The sequence below is a fragment of the Mauremys mutica genome, chromosome 10 (assembly GCF_020497125.1).
Source record: "Mauremys mutica isolate MM-2020 ecotype Southern chromosome 10, ASM2049712v1, whole genome shotgun sequence".
In the NCBI taxonomy this organism is placed as follows: Eukaryota; Metazoa; Chordata; order Testudines; family Geoemydidae; genus Mauremys; species Mauremys mutica.
In genome coordinates, this window is record NC_059081.1 from 54652346 (window position 1) to 54677148 (window position 24803).

Genomic DNA, 24803 nt, shown 5'->3' on the forward strand with positions numbered 1-24803 from the left:
GGGAATCAGCTGTAAATCTGATAAATTATTATTTAAAAAATAGAGCTTTTGTTCTCTTTGCACTTTATGATGCACAAAGATTTGTTTTCCCCTTTCCACAAAGCAATAAAAGTGCCAGGAGCTCAATTGATTATGTATTAGTTTTCTGATTTGTTTTTTCCCCCATTAATAATTTTGATTAGCCAACACAGTAACATGATCTGATTTCTTTTCCAAGATACACCACTTCCCATTCCAGTTTTTTTTTCAATCGGATTTTCAAAACCATAACAAATTGATTAAAATACTATTAAAATGGTTTTTTTTTTAATCGGACTATTTCAAAACCCACCAAGAACAGAACTATTTTGAAATTTTTATGAATTAAGTATTTTTAAACAGCTCTTCTAATGGCTGCAGAAAAGCCTTCTTACTCAAAAAACCAGTCCCATTTATTGTCTCCATAGTAATTACCTCCACTAGCTCCTTCAACTTGTGTAGCTCCCTCCTCGCAAGCAGCTTGGGTACCTTCAGTTTCTTCATCCTGACACTGGCTACTTGCAGCTGCAGCCTGCAGACTCCTCCTCCTCCTCTGCCAAATTTCTTCTGAGTCATCTCTATCCTGTAATTCACCTCCTTCAGCTAGCTGCCGAGCCTCCTCTTGACTGCTGGGTAACCGCACCGCAGGTAAAGAGCCAGGAGTGCACACAGAGTCCTGTGTTTCTGCAGCAGGCTCCCTTCTGGTCACATGGGTGGCACAAGCTCCCTCTTCCTCTTCCTGAGAAGAAAAGGCAGGAGTCTCAGAAAACCTGGCACTTTCAAAAGAAGAACACCGAGTTTCGACTGAGGAGAGACATGTAGTCACACTTTCATTGCAAGTACTGTCTGCCCCTTCCACATCACTCTCTCCTTCTGGTCTGGTACTGGACTCACTGACACTTTCTGTGCGAGCAGGATCGCTGTGCTCAGTTTCTGAGGATACCTGGGACGGTTCAGATCCTTGGTCAATGGATTCCGTTTCACTAATACCTCTTCTGCTACCAATGGCAGAGTCTGAAGCTCCTGTGTCTGCACTGCTAGTAGGCTGCTCTGCCACCTGACAGGCACACAATTCACTGCCAGCCCATTCTACCGACAGATTGTTCTGAGAATCTGGCTGGCCTTCACCATCTTCTCCTGTTAACTCTGATGGTGGAAGCCCTTGGAGAGTCTCCTGCTGGTTATCAGAGGGCTGCAAAGGAATTTCAAGGGCTGGTACTTTCCCATCCTCTGCAGGACCTTGCATTATCTGATTTGACAATGAGTAACTTAAAAGATTTCCTTCAACATTCCTTGTAGCACCATTAAACATTACTAAACCACCTTCTTCTTCCAAGGAAGACTGAAAATCCAGATCTTTATGCAACTCATGCTCCTCTTCATCTGAGTCAATATGAAGCATAGCATTAAGTCTTGTGTCAGTAGGAAAACTACTCCTTAGTTTTGGGGATGCCCCAAGTGAACGCTCACTGCAGGCAGATGTCCCAGGTCTAGGATGACTATTGTGTTCTATTGCATCCAGATAGTCATTCAGTGAGTCCTGGCGACCTCTGTTAGGTGATGACCTTGCAGCAGTAGAGGTTAACCCCTCCTGGTCCATTTCTAGAGTTGTACTAGTCCTTAACGAATGCGTAAGGAGTGCATTTCCAAGAGATTCCTCAAGGATTGGGCCATTTAAACAAACTGGAAGCATGTCATGGTTCCCTGCTGGCATGTCCTCATCATCAGAAGGGCTTCCTAAGTCTTCATTCACAGAGTTCACTCCTAGCAAGGTACCAACTGTTTCTGGTGAAGCATCTGCAATGAAACACAAAGACTGGGAATGAAACACATGAATACATCCATTCAGTTCATTCTAATATCTCTGCTATAAAAACACACTCCTGTTAAGATACCCATTTGCTGCATACAAACAGTGAAGTGAAAAAAACCCGACAATAATAATAAAAAAAATCTATACTCCTACTCATGCAGGACCAATATAAGTTTAACTTATTTTATACAATAAAGGAAACACAATATGCATGAAGTATCACTATAAAGGACTCCCATCCTGCTCTTATATATTCAGCAGATTGCCAAAATTGGCTCTTATACAAAACATTCAAAGCAAGGTAAAAACCAGTTTTCTAAAGTCTGTGTTCATGTTCCTAAGAGCAGGATCTGCACAGAACCTGAGACCGACATTAACTGCAACAGTCTCCTTATGGGGCAGTCACAACTATACAAATATCACACTCTGTACAGAACAGTTTTATATTTACTTAGAGCTTTTTTTCTCTTTATAAAAGGAGGCTCTAAAGTTCCATGGACAGTAAGGGTAGGTCTACACTTCAAAAATGACCCACAACAGCAAGTCTCAGAATCTGGGTCAACTGACTCAGGCTCACAGGGCTTGTGCTACAGGGCTAAAACCAGCAGTTGAGATGTTTGAGCTGGGGCCGGAGCCTGGCCTCTGTAACCCAGGGAGGGAGGAGGGTCACAAGCAGAGGTGAAAGTAAGCTCCGGCAGCGCTTTAAAGGGCCTGGGCTCCCCGCAGTGGCAGCAGCACCGGGCCCTTTAAATTCCTGCCTGAGCCCGGCTGCCGGAGCCCCGGGGCCCTGGCAGTCGGGCTCCAGCGGTGATTTAAAGGGCCTGGGGCTCCCCGCAGTGGTAGGAGCACTGGGCCCTTTAAATCACCACTGAAGCCTGCCACCACTACCCCATCCCTAGCCTGAGCCCTGCCGCCTGGGGTAGTAGCGGCAGGGCTCCCGTGGTGATTTAAAGGGCCCGGAGCTCCGTGGTGGCTGGAGCCCAGGGCCCTTTAATGCGCCCCTGAGCCCTGGGGCTCCCAGACGCTCAGCAGCTGGTAGCTCTGGAGTGATTTAAAGGCCCTGGGGCCTTTAAATCTTGAAAGGCCCTGCCTTTTCCCATTGAGGCCACGCCCCTTCCGGTTGAGGGCCCGCCCCGCTCAGGACTCTGGCGTACCCGTAAATCCTTTAAGTTACCCTGTGACCAGGGATGAAAGTATGTCTACACAGCAGCTAGACACCCTTGGCTGACCTGTGCCAGCCGACTTGGGCCTGTGGGGCTTGGGCTGTGCGCTGTTTCATTGCTGTGTAGGCTTCCAGGCTCAGGCTGGAGCCCAAGCTCTGGGACCCTCTCACTTCTCAGGGTCCTAAAGCCTGGCTCCAGCCCGAGCCTACACAGCAGTGAAATAGCCCCACAGCCCACGCCCCACAAACCTGAGTCAGCTGGCAGGAGCCAGCCATGGGAGTCTACTTCCTGTGTAGACATATCCTCAGAGACGTTTTTACACTTCAGTTGACCTCATACATCCTTTTCAATTCCTAATCTCCCTGCAATGAAAATACAGTATGCCAAGGACATTCAAATATATCAGCAATAATAAAAGTAGAAAATAAGTAGGATAAAATTAGTATTTAGTACAGGGGTCGGCAACCTTTCAGAAGTGGTGTGCCAAGTCTTCATTTATTCACTCTAATTTAAGGTTTTGCATGCCAGTAATACATTTTAATGTTTATATAACTAAACTATTGTTGTATGTAAAGTAAATAAGGTTTTTAAAATGTTTAAGGAACTTCATTTAAAATTAAATTACAATGCAGAGCCCCCTGGACCGGTGGCCAGGACCCAGGCAGTGTGAGTGCCACTGAAAATCAGCTTGCATGCTGCCTTTGGCACGTGTGCCATAGGTTGCCTACCCCTGATTTAGTAGTACTACTAATAATAATCTTTGAAATGTTTGGTCCATCACTTTCACACAAACCTTTTCTATAATACGGGCACTATACACAACAGGATTAGTATGTGTAACAGGTAGTCATGGTACATAATGATTTTCTCTACCCAATCATTAGTGTGCACAGGTTTTAAATCTCACCTTCATGAATGGAAGATGTAATCTCTACTTTGAACTGGAGATACCCACTTACGTGGTCAGCTGGGAGCCTTCTGCCGAGGTTATAGCTGAGAATTTGGTCTCTGCAGAGAAGAAAAAAATACTGTTCTCTAGACTTTTAACTATTATTTTAATTTTCAAATGTTTTACATCACAGGTTCCTGTCAGAGAGATGCGACATAATAAAACGTAATAGAGAATAATGAATTCATAAAAGTGAGCATCACGTTAGCTTGTGTAACAGAGCATGCAGACTGTGCACTTCCTAAAAGACAATTAATTATCAGATAAAGCATATCATATCCATCAACTCTGCTTTTGTCTTTATTCCAAATATAAATTGTGCACTGGCAACTTCCATCCACCCACAAATCTTCTCTTAATTGAAAAAATAACAACAAAAATGTGTGCACTTTAAGATTACAAAACCTTTTTATTTCTGAAATCATTCTGCCCTCTGGTGGTTTTCACTGCGCAGAAAATATTTTTAATTTACCTGAACAAGAGAGACTATAATTCAACAAAGCACTTATGCATACACTTAACTTTAAGCATATGCTTAAATCTATTCCTATTCAGCAAAGCTCTTATGCACACACTTAAATTTAAACATGTGCTTAAGCCTTAGTAACTTCAGTGGGACTTAAACAAGTGCTTAAGTGCTTCCTGAATTGGGTTTTAGGATGAGATTCTGAACAGCACAGAACTCACAGCCCGGGGTCCTCTCCAACATAGTTTAGACAGCTGTGCAGGCCTTGTCTAAGGCCTTGTTTACATGGGGAAGTCTTACCATTTATACCAGTATGGTTATACTGGTGTAACCCCCCCATTTGGACATACTTATTCCAACATGAGTGAGACTTTTTTTGGTTCAGCTTAAACCCCTTCCCAAACGATAAACTAAACCCAAAAAAGCTACTTTTATACCAGCATAAGTGTTTCCACATGTGGGGGTAGAGCTAATATCAGTATAACTATAGTGGTTTAAATTCACACCTTTGGATATATATTTTTAAAAAACCCTTGTGTAGACAAGGCTTAAATTGCTGCAGCCTTTCCTGGCTACTCTATGGGTCACAGTAGCAACTGAAATCTCCATGTCGCTGCATGCTGCAACCTTGTCACAGACACGCCACTCCTGTCCTCAATCAGGCATGTCCTCTTTGCCAGGGCATAGGAGGGGATCCTCAGAAGACAGCCTTTCAGCTATCTTTCACAGCTCCTGTACTGGCATAATCCTCCTCCAGATGGAAAAAGAGCTTTTAGAGCTTCTTTATGCTACTCCAGCCATTTTACGCTGCATAAATGGGCCAGAATGGGGGGGTGAGAATCACACCCTTAGTGCCTACATTAGGACAGGCCATATTAACATCTGCTTGGTATTCACATAAAAAAAGTGTCACTAGCATTGGCTATGTTCATATTTTCCACAACATCTACACAAAATTCAAATGTGTTGGCACTTTACAACACAAATATGCAGAGTATTATTGCTGCCACACAATGCCAGAAATCAGGACTAATTTCAAATACAGACAAGGCCTAAATTAGCACAATGTACCTTGAGAATAGCAAGTTTCAAGCTTCAGACATTCCATTACATTCCTATGACTCAAGAGTAACATCACTGACATGGGAAAAAAGCCTGAGCCAGTAATGCTTATTTATGGTTCCTGTGTACAAAACGCAGTATTCCTACTGTACTCCTCAGACCAAAGCAAGTTTTGTTCAACAGGGCAACCGCACTGTACGTGCATTTTGTGTGTGAAAATAAATCCTGTTTATTCAGTTGATTTGGCACATCTGGTAGAAAATTAGATCTGAGTGGATGATCAAAGCAAGAATCTCTTTAAACAGCATTACATTAAATTTACAAAATAAGGGTCTGATTCATCACTGTGTTCCTCTGGTTTTACGATGGTGTAATCTATTGGAGTAATTTAGTAGTGAATCAGGACCTTAAATGTTTAAACTGGAAAATGGCCAAATTGCTTCATCCCCAGCACATAACGGGAAAAAGCCCTCATGGGAAGCAAGTTATCCTTCTCAATAAACACCTCTAGCCCCTTCCACCACTCAATACCAGTGGCTAGATCACAAGTTATCCAGTTAGAGACAAAATACACTTCTATAATAACATTATAATACCGTTTGTGAAATCAGAATAAGTTTCACCAGGGTAAATTGTGGCTTTGCTTGTGTCATAAATATAAAGGGAAGGGTAACAACCTTCCTGTATACAGTACTATAAAATCCCTCCTGGCCAGAGGCACAAAATCCTTTTACCTGTAAAGGGTTAAGAAGCTCAGGTAACCTAGCTGACACCTGACCAAAAGGACCAATAAGGGGACAAGATACTTTCAAATCTGCGGGGGGGCGGAGGAAAAAGCTTTGTTTTGTCTGTTCTTTGTCTGTCTGCTCTGTTTGCTTGCCGGAGACAGATCAAGAAAGCAAGCAATCCAACTCTAGTAGGATTAGTAAGTACTAGCCAGGGAATGTGTTAGCTTACTTTTATTTTGGCTTGTGATTTTCTCTGTGCTGAGAGAGAGGTGTATTCCTGGTATTCTTTTTGTAACTTTCAAGTTGTGCCCAGGAGGGAAATCCTCTGTGTTTTGAATCTGATTGCCCTGGGAGATTATCTTTCATTCTAATTTTATAGAGGTGCTTCTTTTACCTTTTTTCTTTCTAATAAAGTTCTGTTTATTAAAGAATCTGTTTTTTTTAGGACACTAGGGCCAATTAGGGATCAGGGGCAAAAATCTGTCTGGGGATTGGTCCTGTTTTGAGCAGGGGGTTGGTCTAGATGACCTCCTGAGGTCCTTTCCAACCCTGAGATTCTATGATTCTATGATATCTGTCTAGCACCTAGCCAATAGGCCCTTGATCACCAACTGGTGCTCCTAGACCAGGGGTGGGCAAACTTGTTGGCCCAAGGGCCGCATCTGGATATGGAAATTGTATGGTGGGCCATGAATGCTCATGAAACTGGGGGTTGACGTGCAGGAGGGGGTGCAAGCTCCGGCTGGGGGTGCAGGCTCTGGGTAGGGGCCAGAAAATCAGGACTTCAGGGTGCAGGAGGGAGCTCCGGACTGGGGTGGGGGGGGTGAGGGCTCTGTCTGGGGGTGCAGGCTCTGTGGTGCGGCTGGGGATGAAGGGTTGGGGTGCAGGAGGGTGCTCTGGGCTGGGACTGAGGGGTTGGGAGGGCAGGAGGGGGATCAGGGCTGGGGCATGGGGTTGGGGCATGGGAGGGAATCAGGGGTGCAGGCTCCGGGCGGCACTTACCTCAAGCAGCTCCCAGAAGCAGTGGCCTGTCCTCCCCTCCGGCTTCTACGCAGAAGCACGACCAGGCGGTTCTGTGCGTTGCCCTGTCTGCAAGCGCTGCCCTGCAGCTCACATTAGCTACGGTTCCTGGCCAATGGGAGCTGCGGGGGCAGAGCCTGGGGCAAAGGTAGTGTGTGGAGCCCCCTGGCTGCCCCTACACATAGGAGCCAGAGGGGGGACTGCTGCTGCTTCCAGAGCTGCGCTGAGTGGGGCAAGCCCCTGACCCTGCTCCCCAGTGGGAGCGCGAGGGCTGGATTAAAACATCTGGAGGGCTGGATGTGGCCCCTGGGCGGTAGTTTTCCCACCCCTGTCCTAGGCACTACTGCAATAAAAATAACAGTAATGATTTTTGAGAGGTCAAAAGAATTTTTCAAGACGGTTTTAAAGTAGTTCTAATGCTAACACATCACCAGATTGAATACCCCAACCTGTGCACTTAATGTTTAATCCTTCCTTCTCAGAATGATTTAAGAGAATATATATATACACAACTGAAATACAGAGACTGAAAATGTCTTCCAGAATTTTTGCTTGCAAAACATACAGAAGAGAACTCCCTGCATATGGATAAGCACACCAAAATCACTAAGGTAGTCCCCAGACTTCACACAAAGCACTACTATGAACTAGAGAGCTAGAAGAACATTCTGAGCATCAACGTGAAAATGAACACATTAAGCAATATTCTGACAGTCACTCACAGAGTCATTATATTCTTCTAGTGTTGAGCAGTGTGCAAATTTATTAGAATAAGCCTCTTATTCTGATGTATCATAATTTATTTAAACTGAGATCTGAATAAAACTATTGCAGTAGAACAAATATAAGTATCAGCATTTAGAAACCAAACAATAAACAAGCAATGTGTTTTTTTTTTTTAAACATAGCACTTCTTAGGAAAGTCAGTTTATAGATGAACCTGGGCTACTTTTGATATTATAATAAAGTGTACAGGCAGGCCCTTTTAAAACAAAATGACTCAACAGAGGGCACCATCAACATTTTAATGGTATACTTTTTTTTTTAAACTTACCTGTGTAAATACCACCTGGGGAGACTTACAAATTAAAATTGTTGGCAAACTGAATTTGCCTTTTTCCATTTCTTATTTTGGTGGTAATATCTATGAAAAATAGGGAAATTCATCTTACCTTAACCCAAAATTTCCTTTCTTCTAGGGGAAAAGTCCACAGATCCAGTACAATGGGTCTTATTCCTGCTTGTAGCTTCGTGGACTCAGTAACCAGACTTGTCAATCAGTGAGGCTGGGAGTGGCCACACTCCCGAAGACCCAGTCAGCTAGTCAGTCCAAGATACTTCCAAAGCTGTTTTGTAGAGCTACGTCCTTTAAAGTTTAATTCACAGGTTAATAAAATAAAAAATCATACAAACATTTCATGCTGCAGAGCAACGTGAAAATCCACCCCAAATACGCTGTTCCCACAAGTAAAAACTCTACCCCAAGGAAATATATGTATTGTGCCCATAAAGAAGATGGAGGAGAGGGAGACATGAAGCCTCTCTCAGAACCATAATCCTTGTGCTGGGTGGGTTTGATCTGTGGACTTTTCTGCTAGAAGAAAAGAAATTTTTGGATAAAGAAAGAAATTTTCCTATTCTTCTTTATAGGGAAAGTCCGCAGATCCATTACAATGGGATGTCCAAAAGAAGTGTATAACCAGGGAAGGAAAACAAAGAACGAACAAGGAGAGAGCACTCTCACTGTTTTTTTAAAATATATTCCAGGGTGAACGTATCATGCAGACCCCTCCATCCAATGGGAGAGGTTGAGGAGGTCTGCAAAACTTTAAATTTGTAAAACTTAGTGAAGGTGTGGGAAAAAAATGACCAGGTAGCCACTGTACATCTGTATTTGTATGTTGTATGTATGAATCTTCAGGTCAGGAGGATTCCATGGCTCTGAATAAATGAGCACTTGTTCTTTTGACCCACTTTGCATTGATGCGATCCATCCAGGCCTATAACTTACCACTATGCTATACATATAGACCAGCCCCTTTAGATGCTCTGTTTGTAAAATACCTTATCAAGGCTAAAAGACAAGAGAAGTGTGTTATAAACATATCTGAATATCCTATTTTACTTGATATATCTCACATATTGTGTATTTAGTTAGATTTAATTTTCTGGCCTTGGGTGCAGAATGTTGTCCTTGGGAGCAGATTCTTCTTGTAGAGGTTGCCACTTGAATTGGACATGAGACCCAGAACTTCCCTTGGCAATGTAGGGCCAGCCCCCACTCACTCTGCTTCTTGTGGTTGTCCTGGAGTATGTTATGACACATCACCCACCCCAAAAAAAAAAAAAAAAAAACACCAAAAAACAGTCATGCTTTTGGGCCAGGAAAGAAAGTGAACAATTGCAGCTATGGCCTATTAATTTCTTCATCTGGAACAACACTTCAGTTTCTTTGCTGGGTTCTGGATACAGATAGGCCCATTGACAGACAGGCAACTCAAGGCTGTCTCTCCCCTTGAAGACATTGGACTATAAACTCCACTCTCCTGTATTTTTCCCTTTTGCTTTCTTAACTGATGCTATGATATTTATTTCCTCTCTATACGAGGTGCTTGAGTATACAGCAGATTTCTTTTTTTTTCTTGTTTTTTTAAATATGCACCCAAGAACAGAGCTCACAGCCACATTGAAGATCTGGCACCACCTTATTGATAAAAGCCATTGCTGAAGTGCTGTAAGACGCCACTGGTACATCTTGGCTGGTCAGGACTGAACTCTTAAAACCTGGTTGCTCTGTTGGAGGTCTCATCTGCCATTATCCTTGGATAAAATGGTTCCCTCAATAAGGTTCCCTGTTCTTGAAGCTGGCATGGATTTTCTTCACCAATCCTTTCTGACTGCAACACGCTGTGACTTTCCAAGTATTCCTTGGCACTGGGGCAAGGGAAAACAGGAATGATGGGTACTACAAACTCAAGATATTTAGAAATTTGTGGAGAAAATAACCCACATGGAGTCTCACTCTTAACAGAATGTTATTGCTAGAGCCCTTCATTCTTATCCCAGACATCAGAACTGTGATAGATGTGACTGGAGAATGGGTGACATTGTGACTTCTGAGCACTGGCTTCTGAATCCTGACCTCTGATAGAAATAAATGGAAGCTGATCTCTATGACTACTCCCAGAAGTAATATTGATTGCATGACATCATCTGGATGTTGGTGATATTCCAAAAAACATGTTGTTCCAAAAAATCTGAACTGCGTAATGGCTGCTTTGTGGGCCTTTTCCAGGAACAGTAATCTGATGGATGGGACACCTTATGTGTATATGGGAACCCTTTCTGCTTGAGAAAAAACAGCATTGACTTGCATTTTGAAAAGCACCCCTAAAAAGGCAGGTAGGCCCAGGAATAAAGAGGTATAGTTTGTAACTTTGTTGTATGTCATACTGGTATCTCCTCTGAAAGGGTCACATAACAGTATGGAAACAGGTGTTCATCAGATCAATTATTGATGGAAATTGATGCTTTGGTAGAACTTAAGGTCTCCATCCTGGACTGAACTGTGGCTTTTGGAGAAAATCCACTCAAGAATTTCCAGCCGAGACTCCCTGTTTGGAATTTGGGCACTAAAAAGAAGACAAAGTAGAAGTGTAAGTCTTCTTATTCCCTGGGAGATCAATTTTGAAGCAGATGAATTCTGCATTTTAATTGGTTGGAAGAAGGGGATGTCAGTCTTGGTTTGGAATGCTTTTAATTCTCAGATGTAAACCACAATGGATATCTCTGGTTAAGATTTATTCTTCTGACAGCGTTGATACAACACTTGACATTTCCTGTTCTCTATTTGGGAAACCACTTTAAACTGAATCGGCCTGTAGTCATACTTGCTTGAAAAAACGCAGAGTGTTGTCCTGCAGTATCTCCTCTGTCTCTCGTGCCACTTCGTGTATTCAATCAGCTCAGCTAGATGGACATACCTCCTATAACTCATAACTGGATCAAAGAGTGCCAAGACCCACAGTAAGGTCTGTATTTCCTTTTGATCTACCAGAGCACCTTAGATTATGTTTATTTTTACATTATATTATTATTATTAAAGGAGGATTTCCCTGGTAGTGCCATTTATAGTCGCTGAAGCACCTGTCCTCAGGATACTTAATAGTAACAAATACCTGATTTGCCTGGGGATTGGATTTCTGGAAGAATATACAGTCCGCATAATACTCCTGAGAATGGTTTCAAATTGCTCCTCAAAAACTGACTCTGAGGTTCTTCCTCTGAGGGCTCCAGCCCAAAGACTGGAACAGGTCTCGCATAAGTGAATATGAGGAGACTTCTCTGCACTTTCTGGGCTCTTTCTTGTCCCTTTCAGAGCCTTTACTCTGGGAAGATTTGCATTACAGCAAGCTAGAAGGGGAAGAAAGTCCCTGCACCTCTTTTTCCTCCTTTTACTAGCAAAACCAAGCCTTAGAAATTTCCTTTGTGGAGGAGTGACTCCTGTGGCCAGAATCTGTAGCATGCCTTTATCTTTCCTTCCCAGTTTGTCAGAGTTATAAGGGGGGAAAGTGAGAGAAATTAATCTTGAAGTCCAGCTACCAAGTGTACCCTGATTTATGGAGTTTGCCACCCCCTAAACGGTAGGACAAAGGGAGAGAGCGCTGCCTCTATCGCCTCTGATAACAGAATGTCACTCGAGAGGAACCCTGGAGGGAGAACCTGCTGCTGTGCTCCTGAAATGTGTAACATTTGTAAGGTTCACTCTTCTGAGATGATTTCGTAGTAGGGTTCTTAAACTTTACAGATGCTCCCTAAACCCCTGCTTGAGGCAAGGGCACATGGCACAGCCCTTTTGTCTCACTGGATGATCCTGCCGTGAACTAGGCAGTCTTACACAAGATGCCGCATGGCACAGCCCTTGGTCCTGGGTGGACTAATTTTAATCAGCAAGCAAAAACCTTGATTTAAATAATTTTAAATTATGTTTTGAATCCTAATTTAGCAATTTTCCTAAAGAAAGGCTGAGTCTCATGTGTTGATAACCATTACAACATGTTGATCTGCCAATAAATATAGTCTTTACACTAAATTCAGTGCTTTTTTCCCCCCTGTGTGTGTGGGGCTAACCTGGAGGATACATTATATCCACACACATTTAGGCAATATTATCGCTTAACCTAAATTTATTCAGATTCTCAGCTTTCACATTTTTATTATGATTAGAAAATGGTGAATGATGCCATTTCTTATTTACTAGATGATTAATTTTTACTTCTGATTTGTGTTAAGATCTATTTGGATGGAAATGCAAATTCAATTAAAAAGCACAAAAAAGCACATAAATTTTAAAAATAATATTACTAACTTAAATGTGCCGGATACAAAAGAAAAAAATGTAAATGCAAAACACATTTTGATAAGCTAACAATTATTAAATAAAAGGAAAACGTATCTATAGTTAGGGAACTCAGCTAATTTTGGCCCCTATGTTCTTCAATGTTTTAGAATTAGTAGATCTCATCCTCTCACATCTACTTTTTGAAACTGCTTTTTCAACTCCCAATTGGATTCTTAACTTTGAATGAACTAGCCATTGAACTGTGCTAGCTGAATAAACTGAAATGAAGAAAATATTCTCTCTGCAGCTGCAGAAGAGGCTAAAAGCCTCTGTCAAAAAGCCAGTTTAGCACTTCAGCACACTCTGGTTCTAGATGCATAGCCAGTGACTTCACCAATTCACTAGTTCGACTTTCTTTAAAATATGGCAGCAAACATGTATTACTTAAAATAATTTAAATACCAAAAATAATGTAAATACATTATGTTAAGGCTTAAAGTTATAATAAGCTGTCAAATTCAAACAGTTTTTTTAAATAAACCTATATTTAATTGAGATTAGAAAATCTGATTTAAATTTTTTTTAAAGGTTTTAAATTTTTTTTTAAATCATCAATTTTTCTACACACTGAATCCTATATTAGGCCCTGCCGTGCTAAACAGTAGCAGCCCTTTAATTCACTGAATCCCTTAGTGAGACAAGCAGAGCTGCACAAAAGCTGCATGGCATGGTCCTTTGTTTCAATGGATCCCTCAGTGTCAGGCAGACTTCCAGAAAGGCTGGCTTACACCTTAAATTAGTCAAAAATAAGTGCTGTTCCAGTAGCCCCTTACCGCCTGCTTGTTCCTCCATGTCAGGGCTGCTCTCCTCTCAGTCCTGCAGGACTGGCTATATTGAGATCGGGTGATTCACAGGGAGCACGGTCCCATCAGTCCCACTGGTGTGGAATGTCTGACCCACTACACGAGCAGGGTTCAATTAACCTGGCAGCTGTGGCACGGCTGACCACGATAGGGTCCGATTAGCCCAGACACTTTTGCATTCTTTTCTGCCATCTTCTCTATTCCTCTTATTGGCTGTGAGCTGCTCCACCAGAAATGCCTGCCCAGACATGTTACACAGGAAGATGCTGCAGGCAGCAACCTCAGTATAAGAAGAGAGTTCCCAGCAACCCTGCTGCAGACCCTCTCCCACCCTGCCCCGCCACTCCTGAGGCTAAATAATAGCCCTGTAATGCTTAGAATCCTTTTTGGTTTTGTTTTCTTGTTGCTCTAACCAGGAGGTCTGGTAAAGTCTTCTAGCAGCTGCTGGAGGCAAGTCAAACTGGCTAGCTGGCTGGGTCTTCGTGGATATGGTCACTCCCGGCCTGCCTGATTGACAAGTCTGGTTAACGCCCCCAAGAAGCTGCAAGCAGGAGTAAGACCCATTATACTGGATCGGCAAACTTTCTCTGCAAAAGCCGCTATTTGTTTACATCCTAGTTGTCATGCAAGAACATTATGTTACTCTCAAGCCATTTAACTTCCCGGGAAGAACATATGCACTTTTTGCTTCTGCTTCTTATGCCCTGATCCAGAGCCTCCTTGAAGTCAGTAGAAAGACTCACTGACTTCAATGGGCTTTGGATCAGGCCCTAAAAGAAGAGTGTTTGACACAGTTCAACTCCTCCCATTGTCTTCAGATGTGTGAATATTAAGAGAAGTATTATTTGTTGTCTATTCCTAGTACTATTAAATGTACTATATGAATTTTAAACATCCTGATAAAACAAAGTATTGTACTGGATTATTTCTTAAATTGATATTTTAATGTGTCTACATACTATCTATCTAACAGGCCCACTCTTAACCTACAGCCATCTTCCTCCTGAGCCACAATGCCAGGCCCCAGTGTTCCAGCCCTGATCCTTTGCCTTCATCCTTCCCTCCTTGCCCAACTATAGAATTCCAGAGCCTGTCCAACCATCAAGCAAGACTGGACAGAATTTCCATCCCTGCCAATGGTCACTTTGGTTATCTGAAAACTTGTCTTTTTAAAAAAAAAATAGTATCGAAAGCTAAGAAAAAGTTTTTAAAAGCACAATAGATTAATTTTGGGGCCCATCAAACCTTTATTCATAGTGAAAGTCAATTTCAATTTTGTGATATTCCCAACATTTAGAACAATAATCAATTACAATCCTTTCATTTCTACCCAGTTAATTAACCCATTGTGAAATCTTTCTCACTATAAGCTAACAATTAGCAATGTTTGAACTATAAAAGAAACAAGACAATAAAATCTGTTTGTTCTAACTTGGCACACTACTATATATTGCTGGCAGTAGCTATGCCTTACTTCTTGATTTATTAGCAACAAGTTAATTTTTCTTTGCCTCAGAAACCTGAAAAAAACAAGTTATAACAAAACCACACACATGCTTACACACACAAATTTAAAACAGACTAAGAAATGCAAGCATATTCGTATCACAGGTTGTAAGGTTACAGAGATATTAACTTCCTGCTATTGCAAGTCTGTGGTATATGATCACAATGAGTATACAATTAATTAGCCAGGAAAAGGTTGCTTTTTGCCAGTATCGCAGATGCTGATTTGATCTTCCCAACTAATTTAATTAACAAGTTAGTTTACCCTATTGCATGCCTCTCCAATAGTCTCTGGACTGGTATTGTTAACTTCCCAAGAAAGCGCTTGATGATAGGACGACTCTTGGCAAATTTGTCTTTAATTTCAATTTCCAAGACGTCTGTCAGAAGTGCAACAAAAGAATATTTCTGAAAGAAAGAACACATTCAGTTGTGTATCATTACACCATTATTCAACATATATGTAAATGTACACCACCTGTTTGTGACAGGCAACCCAAAGCAATGATTATTGACGATGGCAGCTGCTTCCAGATTACACAATGATGCTACAATCATTAAAAACAAATGTTTCTTCCTTTCCCCTCCTCGAAGAATAAATGGCTTTTTCATTTCTATATTACTATGATGTTTCAATCAAAAATGAAGTTTGGTGAGGCATCAATTTTCTGCTTGGAACAGCCTACATCAACTAGTTAGACTTCCACTAGCCTTCACCTTTCGGATTTCAGTACAAATCACCACCTTACCAGAATGGCTAAAAACAGTCTGGCTGGTTGGCTAAATAATTCTCAACAGGGAACAAAACTAGAGGCTACAGTTCAACTTCGATACACACATCAACCAGACAGGTTCAAATCTCTGCACATCTGGCAGACTCAAATCAGCAAATGAATGAGTCATGAATAAAAACAAAAATTCTCATCCTTGTCAATCAGGGTTGGGTTTCCTGTGATGAATGGAATATAAAGGCTGTTAACCATCTGTTTGCTATAGAAATTGAAAGTTGTCACTGTGGAACCCACAGAGAAAAGGAGAGGACCAATTCTGTACCAAGTTCAGCACATGTAATACGATCATAAGATGGTACTGTCAAAGCATTGCTACAGGGAAACACAGCAGTTAGAGCACACGGATATAGTTTGTGGTCCAATGAACATTGCACAATACATTATCATTTTAGTAATAAGTTGCAAAAATAAGAGACCAGAGAAGAAAGGAGGAAATAGAATAGAGGATTTGGGGGGGAGGGGGAGTTAGCTGGCTATTAGAAAGAAAGACAAGAGATTCCAACTAAAACTCTTATTCTGAGCTTAATTGTGGGGGAAATCTGCATGACTGTGAATGATGCCAGAGTGATATCACTGGGGGAAATGCCCTCTATTTAGCCACAAAACAGCTAGACTATGAGTAGTGGCAGTGTTAACAGTGACCCTACACTGTCTTGCTTTGTTGCTAATCTACTTCAACCATGTTCCCACTCAGTCCTTGACCTCTCTGTTGAGTATGAAGTCAGACACCAAATGTAGTGGAGGCATATGTACACTAGAGTGTAGACTCAGACCATCAATTCATTTCACAAAAACAAAACAAAAGGTTACAGGTTTTGGTTACAAAGGCCTGGTCTACACTGGGGAGAGGCGGGATTGATTTAAGTCACGCAACTTCAGCTACGTTACCGATGTACTTAAGATCGACTTACTGTGGTGTCTTCACCGCGGTGAGTCGACTGCTGCTGCTCCCGTCGACTCCGCCTGCGCCTCTTGCGGCGGTGGAGTACAGGAGTCAACGGGAGAGCACTCAGGGGTCGATTTATCGTGTCTAGACTAGACGCGATAAATAGACCCCCGCTAGATCGATCGCTGCCCGACGATCCGGCGGGTAGTGTAGACATACCCTAAGAGGTATTCATTTTAATATTATTTCCAGTTCAGTGGGGTTTTTTCAAACACACACTTTTGCCATTCAGCACTCAAATGCATATGAGATGGTGTCATTTCAGTGTCCATACTAACACCAAGACAGCCTTCCCTGTGGAAACAAATCTGAAAAGTTGTCTTTTGTCAAGCTACATATAATAATTCAAAGATCATCCCCCCTGCTTGATGACAGAGAAATCTTTGAATGTGCCAGTTGCTATGCACTATGAGAGAGAATAAATTTCTCAATGAGCTGTAGTCGGAATCATTGCCCAGGCTGAGCCCGAACATGAATGTTAACTTCCTGTGCCTTTTTGTAACCATTCTTCTCACAACATATAATCCATTCTAATTAATTTATTCCTGCTATTTCAAGGAATCCACAGGGCTATTAAGCAATTCCAAAACTTGCTATTAGAAGAGGGACTGAAGCTCACAGCATATGATTCAAATGTGTTAGAGAAGACAACTGTTCCTACCCAACAACAGGGTTCCTACAATTACTGCAATTTCCATGTCAATTTAAATAACCAGCTCATAGCATCAGACATTAAGGACCAATACATAAAAGAAGGAAACAATATCCTAGTGACTTATTGCACCAGCCAACTGAAGGAGTTCTTAAAAGGCATACATTACCTCTCTGTGCCAAACAGGATTAGTTGTGTTACTGATGATAGTAGACCTTTTCTCCTGACCATGATGGGCAAATGTAGGAAATGTGCTTTTTTTTCCTGGCTGAATGGACATCTTTAGGTAAGGATCAGGATTGAAGAACATCCCTTTTTTTAGCCCAACTGCTCTAATATCTTGAAAGAAAGAAGGAAAAGGAACAAAAAAATTAAAACAAGAAGTTCACAAATTAGGTAGTCCTAAAATATTATCTCCGAATCCAGTTTACCATAAACTGTTAAAAAAAAGTAACACAAAATTACTCATACTACGATTAATTAGATCTAGTGAATGGAAGTTGCCTATGACAGGAATTCACTCCGTTTTCCTGAGAGAATAAACAGACGAGGTAATGAGACTAGACCGGGCTCTTGATTTACATTCTGGTCCCCAGTTATTTCTAATATAAAATACTTTGCGCACTTCTGACTCCAAGTTGCAGAATAGTTTTTCTTCTGTACTTAATGTATTTGCATTCAGAGAAAAAGCACCCAATCCCCACTCCTTCACATGCTGCTGGATTTAAAAAAATAAAAATAAACAAAACAGAAAAAAGGAAGCGCCATCCATGAAGTAGGATAATGAAACAATGTTTTTCAGGACTGATACATTGATGCATAAAGATCACCCTAAATATTCAGAAAGCAAGATGGTGATCTGGGCTGGGATGCACATGCTCTCAGCCCAGAGGAAGAAAAGCCACTCCCAAGAGAAGAGATGGAGAGTTTATCTGAGGATGTTTCTTTCTTTACATAAAGCTTTTCCTGCATGGAAACAAAGTTTGGCAGCCTTGTACTATCTGCTGTATTATGGAGTAACTTACACTGATGCTCACCTACCAGAATAGCTTTTGCTCATATCCTCAGCACCTGCTTAAATGCTGGGGCCATAAGCCTCAAATAGCCAGGGTAAGAGGGGTACTTTCAGTACAATAATTGATTTTAAAATTAACTTTCAAGTATTTTTCTTTTCCGGTTCCCTGAAGCCACTGATTTCTGGGTCCTTCTTCATGAGGTATCCTGGCATGTAGTGTGCAGTCTCCAACCTCAGTGAAGCTGGCACACACAAGTTAAGATATGCAGTTTTGTATGTAGTTTTTGCACACACAGAAAAAGCTTAACTGTACTAAAATGAGACACTGAATTTGGATTCAACCTAAAAACCCCAACCCAATGATCAAAACTAACCATTGAGGGTGAGGACACACTAAAAGTAGTATATAGGAAATATCATAAAATACAAACTAAACCCTTTTAAGAGCAATTTCTTCATAACTGAAATGACAGAGAAAGAACACTAGAGTTTTCTATCATGCACTTCTCATCTGAACCAGTTAGATACACTCCTTCTCCAGGCAGGAACACAGTTATGCTTGTGAAAGAAGCAGCCCTCTATGCCTCTTTGTAAATGGTTATCCACCAGCCTTGAAAAGCAATTCATGCATAAAGAGACAAGAACTCATTAGCAAGCAAAAGAGACTAATGTTTTCCCCTACTTTTTAAAATATATCCACAGAACTTAATTTTAAATTATTCTGAATACACACAGAGCTTAAGAACATGCAGGATCCTACAGCCTAAGGCAGATATATGATTTCATCATGCAACCCAATTTTGCATTGATATATTAATATAATAATGTACTGCATTATAATAATGTACTGCACTAATGCTTTCTGACATGCACTGTCATAGCCTATAAACAGCAATGGTTAGGGAGGTTCAGCCACTCAGCTTTCTAAGTATTCTCAACTAATTTTAGAGACCTCTTTATAAAAGCCACCTATCCTTTCATCATCTTTAAAGGCCAGCATTTTGAAATGGGAATCTGAACACAGTTAATTAAAGTGCTCTTAGAAAAGATTGGAGAATGAAAAAGAGCAGGCTTTTTAAAAAAAATATGAAAGACACCTCCATAAAAGCAAGATTAAAACCTGACCTTTCAAACAAAGTTGGTAAGTCAAGATGGGAGCACAGTGAGGAATATTTGCACTATGTTTTCTATTCATTTTTTTCCAAATGTGTGTGTGATCCAGTTCTGTTCACACAATAGTCAAGGAAAATGAGTTCTCAGTCTGTAACCAAAATTTGTTTCATGATTAAATGATGTTAGTTTCACACCAAAGCAGAAGTCGTAGACCTGCTTTTCCCAGTCAGTCTGCCCAAACAAGATTGTTGTTTCCATGCTCAGCTGCTAGCAGACGTGCAAGGACAAATCTACCCTGACCGTGCACCTGTTCTGATATCCCCTGGAGACCATGCAGGACCTAGGTTTGTCTTCTTTGGCAGACTGCTTTCTTCATTACTTTCCTCTCTTGGTAATCAGAGTGCTGATAAGCAGTAAAGGTATTTATGAATGGACAGATGCTTAGTTAGCACCAAACACGGTCAAGCCAGTTGAAATATCATATTTATCCATGTTCATCTGTGACGGGAGTGTTAGCAACCCAAGAATGGATCACAGCATTGCCGCAGACAAAGGGGGAAAGGCCATTCTGGTGCAGAAGAGCATTCTGAGTGAGTGAATAGATGAAGACAGCTCCTCCCCACCATTCCCATACCTGCACATTAGGTGCTCCACTGAGCAGCTATTTTGGGACCAACAGGCAGCATATTCAGAGATCTGTCCTCGAGGGACTTCACTAATAGAAACTTTAAGTTCTGAAACATTAAAATGAGCAGAACAAAATGCCATCATTTGTAATTACTTTAATTGCTGGAGCTAAAGGCTGAGTTTTCAACTTGAATGAGAAGGAAAGATGTGGATACACAGGCTAGATAATCTAATGATCACTTCTGGCCTTAAAACACAGTTTCATTCACTTCAGCTTCACTGAGCGTTCAATCGTAGAACTAAATTTTTACAAAGAGTTCATGTTCCGTGGGTGGGGACAGTTTTCAGAACTACCAGGCTTCATGGACACAGTATGCGCCATCTTGGAGTGAGCTGACCGTGCTTTGGGGTGTGGGGGGGGGAAGAGGAGGAAGAGGAATGTTCCCAAGGAGATGACTGCATATTAGGGCGAAAGGGATGTGGAGCAGAGCACACTCCCAGAGGTCTGACAGCATGGGTGCCAGGGGCATGCTCCTGGTGACAGCAGCCTGAAAGGTACATGAAGACGAGCAACAAGGCGAGCCCTTGATGAGGGAAGAAGGAGAAGACCTGGAGGCCAGCACTGCTGGTGTTGCTTTGAGACTTAAATTTCATTCACTACTACTGCATCGTGTTAGTAGGCCAAAGCTAATTTTGAGAGGCCTAGATTAGGAGTTTGCTTCCCAGAAGCTGCCAGGTTAGGAGACATCCTACTCCCAGGGGAGGATTTTGCTCACCTGCGGTAACACATAAAAGAGTCTATCGCATCATTCAGAGATCAGCAGATGAGAGCAGAGGGGTGGGGAAAAGAGCGCAGAAGGAGACAGGGTTCCCCACCCATCACTTGAGTAACTGGGGAGGGGAGGAGCTACTACAATGTGTTCTCCCAGAAGGTGTATCACAATAGGAGCAGCTCTGGGCCACCGCAGCTGTGTAAGAGCTGACAAGGTCTCCCACTACTCTCTAGGGAAACCATCTGGAGAAAAAAATCAGATCAGGAATTGGAATGGGTGAAGGGTTGTTGGAGTGAGATGAGGTGAAGAAAGAGGGAAGATGCAGTACTGCAGGAGAATTGGAGGAAGAACTTGGGGATCTCTTGTGTGAGGGTCATGAAATAAAAATGTGGATTTTAGGGCAAAAGGAGGGTCAGATGGGAAATGTAATGCTAAGCCATCCAAAAATGTTAAGTCATCTCTGGCTCTGAAACCCAGAGAGCTAGGGAAGTAGAGACAGGGAAAAAGAAGACAAGTGAAAGGAGACAGCGGTTTGAAAATGAAACTAAGAGCAAACTTCACTGCTAGGATCTGGATCTCCAAGCACCTGAGTCTGAGATTGTCATTCTGTTCATGCAAAACACGCTTTTGGCCACTCTGACAGTTGATATGAAAGAAGTATCTGATATTTAAAGGCAAAAGGAACATTATTGAAATAGGATTTCACTCAAACTCTATTGGAAGGCCGAGTGCATCAAGTGAGATTGTACATTTCTGACTACTACAGTATGGCTCAAACTTTCAAAAATTCTCTCTGACATTGGGTGCCCAACTTAAGAAATCTTGGACCAGATTTTCAGAGGTGGTAAGTACCTACATTACATATTCATTTCAATTGGAGTTGTGGGTGCTTGGGACCTCTGAAAATCAGGCTCAAGTTAGGAACCCAAAAGAATTGTCCCTTTGAAAATCTTGGCTTATGCCTGCTGGAGCATCTCTGATCACATTTTCCAGGGGTTCAAACAAACGGATATTAAAGCACCCCTAGTCCTTTTCACCATGAACAAACTGACACATGCTGTAAAGATTATAGCTAAAAGGTGTAGTGCAATTAAAATTCTCTCTTGTGCTAGAGATGCACAATTGCTATTTTAATTTTTTTCATTCAATTTCTTCTTCTCCAGGTTTTGCTACTATAACTGACCTTCCTGCTTAGGTATGAGAAGATGTAGCATACAATTTAGAAAGACATTTTAATGTCATTTGTGTTCACAATTATTATTTGTAAGTGTCAATACAGAATTCAGCAACTTGATTTTTCCTTTCCTCTGAGAGAGTCCTCCATTAGGGCAACCAATAGTGAAAGTTATTCATGTAATTTTTGAAAGGATATTTTCTCCAGTCTGCCAGATCACCTAGTCTGACCTCCTATGTAGCACAGGCTAAGATCATCCCCACACTAAATCCAGCAACAGAAATTAGTCCAAAGTATTGCAGCCCTCAGGAAACTAAGCTATTATGTGCCACAGGCAGAGGATAGGAAGGACCAAAATGGACCAATCCTCAAGGCCCCTGAAATGGGAGGAAACTGATTAAGTGAGATGAACCTAGATGATCCTGGCAAGAAACCTGCACCACACCCTGGAGAGGATGGAAAAAAATCCCCAAAGTTGCTGCCAATCTGACCTGTTGGAATATTCTTTTCTGACTCCACATATGGCAATCAACTAGTTCCTGAGCACGTGATATTTCATTGTATCACCAAACCCCTATGAATATCTAGCAGCACGCCATCTGTAGCAAGAGATGGACTGTACACACTGCAAGTGATCGGTCCTGTGGCGAATCACTGTTGCATGTGTTCTTTGTAAAGCTACACCCCCTTTATATCACTTTTCTGCCTCCTAGCTAGATCAGTCTCATATCTCCTGCTTGTGGGTCACTTCTTTTGTAGGAGATACAAAGCTCTGCAAAAGTGGATATTTCATCAAAATGTTACCTAGTAAATTCAACTATCCTCTGAAGCGATATTATACCAATGTTGGAGAGTAATGCAATCACTTAAGTATGAAACAGAGGGATTTGGGCCATGATTTAAGTGTAAATTTCAGTAGTGGAGTCACTGCTGATCTCTCTCTATATAATCACACTCATACAGGGGGCTGGAACTAATCTTTCACCTCCAAAAGTAGAAACTTCTAACACTTAAGACAAAAGAGACTTTCTTTGCCAACATTAGTTAGGTCCCTGATGTGGCCAGTCCTGGAGGACAATATCATTCACACAAAGACACTACCCTGCAAAATTCTGCTCTACTATCATCTCCTTCTCCACACAAAAAAAGCCCAAACACTTAAAAAACATACCACCTTTCCCCAGACGCAGCACCTTTATGGAAAAATCTTATTAAATTTACCATTCTATAAAATGTTTAAATCAACCATACAATTCCCGCAGCTGAGCTAGAACTCTCTATTACACTCTATAGGTTTTTAGAGTGATTTTTATCGAATGCTACTCATTTTCTATAGGCTTTCTTGTGTTTTTCCCCATTAATTCCTACACCACCATTCTAAAAGGCAGCTTTAGTGTGTTCTAGTCCTACACAGAGAGCGAAATCTCTCTGTCTTCAAGATTTAGGGACCAGATTCTACCTCCTTTGTTCACATTGAGATACTTTACTCTCATGAGACCACATGTAGAGTAAGCACTAATCAACATGAGTAAGAGTTTAATTCCCTTTCTCTGTTACTGATGGGGAAAAAAAGTGTTCAAAAAGATTTCACTATTTACAACCCTTGTTGTTCTGGCACTCTGTCCATCTCTCAAAGCAAAGGGACTAACTTACATTCCATTAGCCCTTTTCAATGTGCAGAAAAGCTAGCTTTACCACTACTCAGTCTGAGATGGATGTTCCCTCGGGCACACTGAAAATTTCTTGGAGACTTCTCATGCTAGATCCATCAAATCGGTTTCATTCACTTCTGGATATAAATGAATCTTGCTTGCTTTCAACATATACATGTTCTCAATGAAATTATATCATTTGAACCACTAGAGTGCACTCCTAAAGAGAGATGTAGCTGAAGAGGAAATGTTTTCCATCTTTGGGTATTTTAGCTCAGTAATTTTTTTTAAATGTACATTTGCTTTGCCATAGTACAGTTGGAGTTAATTCCGACTTTCAGTAATAATCTAACACAAAACTGCTGCCTGTTTTAGTGGGATAATGCAAGATACTTATGAAATCTTACCTGATAATGCAAAGCTGACTAGTTTCCGAGACTGTTGAGCTGCAGAAGCACCTTCATCCATGCCTTCCACCCCCATCTAAAGAGGAAGAAAAAAAATGAAGCGTATCATGGCATTTTTCATTTGTTTTTGTATGTTCATGAGGATGATTATGAAGTACTCAGGAGAAGAATATTACCCATAGACAAAGCTACAATCTGAAGACACCAGTTTCTGTCCATCTCACGTTCCCTGGAATTTCATGAATACTGATGATTGTCTGTGCTATGTAATGTCAATATTGCTATACTGAGAATCATCCGAACATACTGTGACAGGGTCAGGCCAGATGGATACAGGAGAGTGTTAGAGGGCGGATATATTAGTCTTAGATTAAGTAGATCCCTTTTGGGTAAGGTAACAGGGGCAGTTCCAGAACATGCAGGAACTTGCTAGAATCAATTAGGACAGGCTGGCTAATCAGGGCACCTGAGTTTAAAAAGAACCTCACTTCAGTTTGTAGCGTGCATGCGAGGAGCTGGGAGCAAGAGGCACTAGGAGCTGAAAGTGGGAAGGCATATTGCTGGAGGATTGAAGAGTACAAGTATTATCAGACACCAGGAGGAAGGTCCTGTGGTGAGGATAAAGAAGGTGTTTGGAGGAGGCCATGGGGAAGTAGCCCAGGGAGTTGTAGCTGTTGCGCAGCTGTTCCAGGAGGCACTATAGACAGCTGCAGTCCACAGGGCC

General features: G+C 41.6%; 1 protein-coding gene across 5 annotated transcripts in view; it reads right to left on the minus strand.

Moving 5' to 3' along the window:
* The window catches only part of HECW2 (HECT, C2 and WW domain containing E3 ubiquitin protein ligase 2), a 268755-nt gene that overhangs the window by 75621 nt on the left and 168331 nt on the right, over positions 1-24803 (minus strand). For all 5 annotated transcript variants that reach the window (XM_045032746.1, XM_045032745.1, XM_045032748.1 and 2 more), the window contains exons 5-9: positions 24080-24155; positions 17488-17657; positions 15195-15337; positions 3902-4002; positions 454-1815 (exon numbers count right to left, since the gene is read on the minus strand). In XM_045032746.1, coding sequence (XP_044888681.1) covers positions 454-1815; positions 3902-4002; positions 15195-15337; positions 17488-17657; positions 24080-24155 — 1852 coding nt within the window. The remainder of the gene's footprint in view (positions 1-453; positions 1816-3901; positions 4003-15194; positions 15338-17487; positions 17658-24079; positions 24156-24803) is intronic.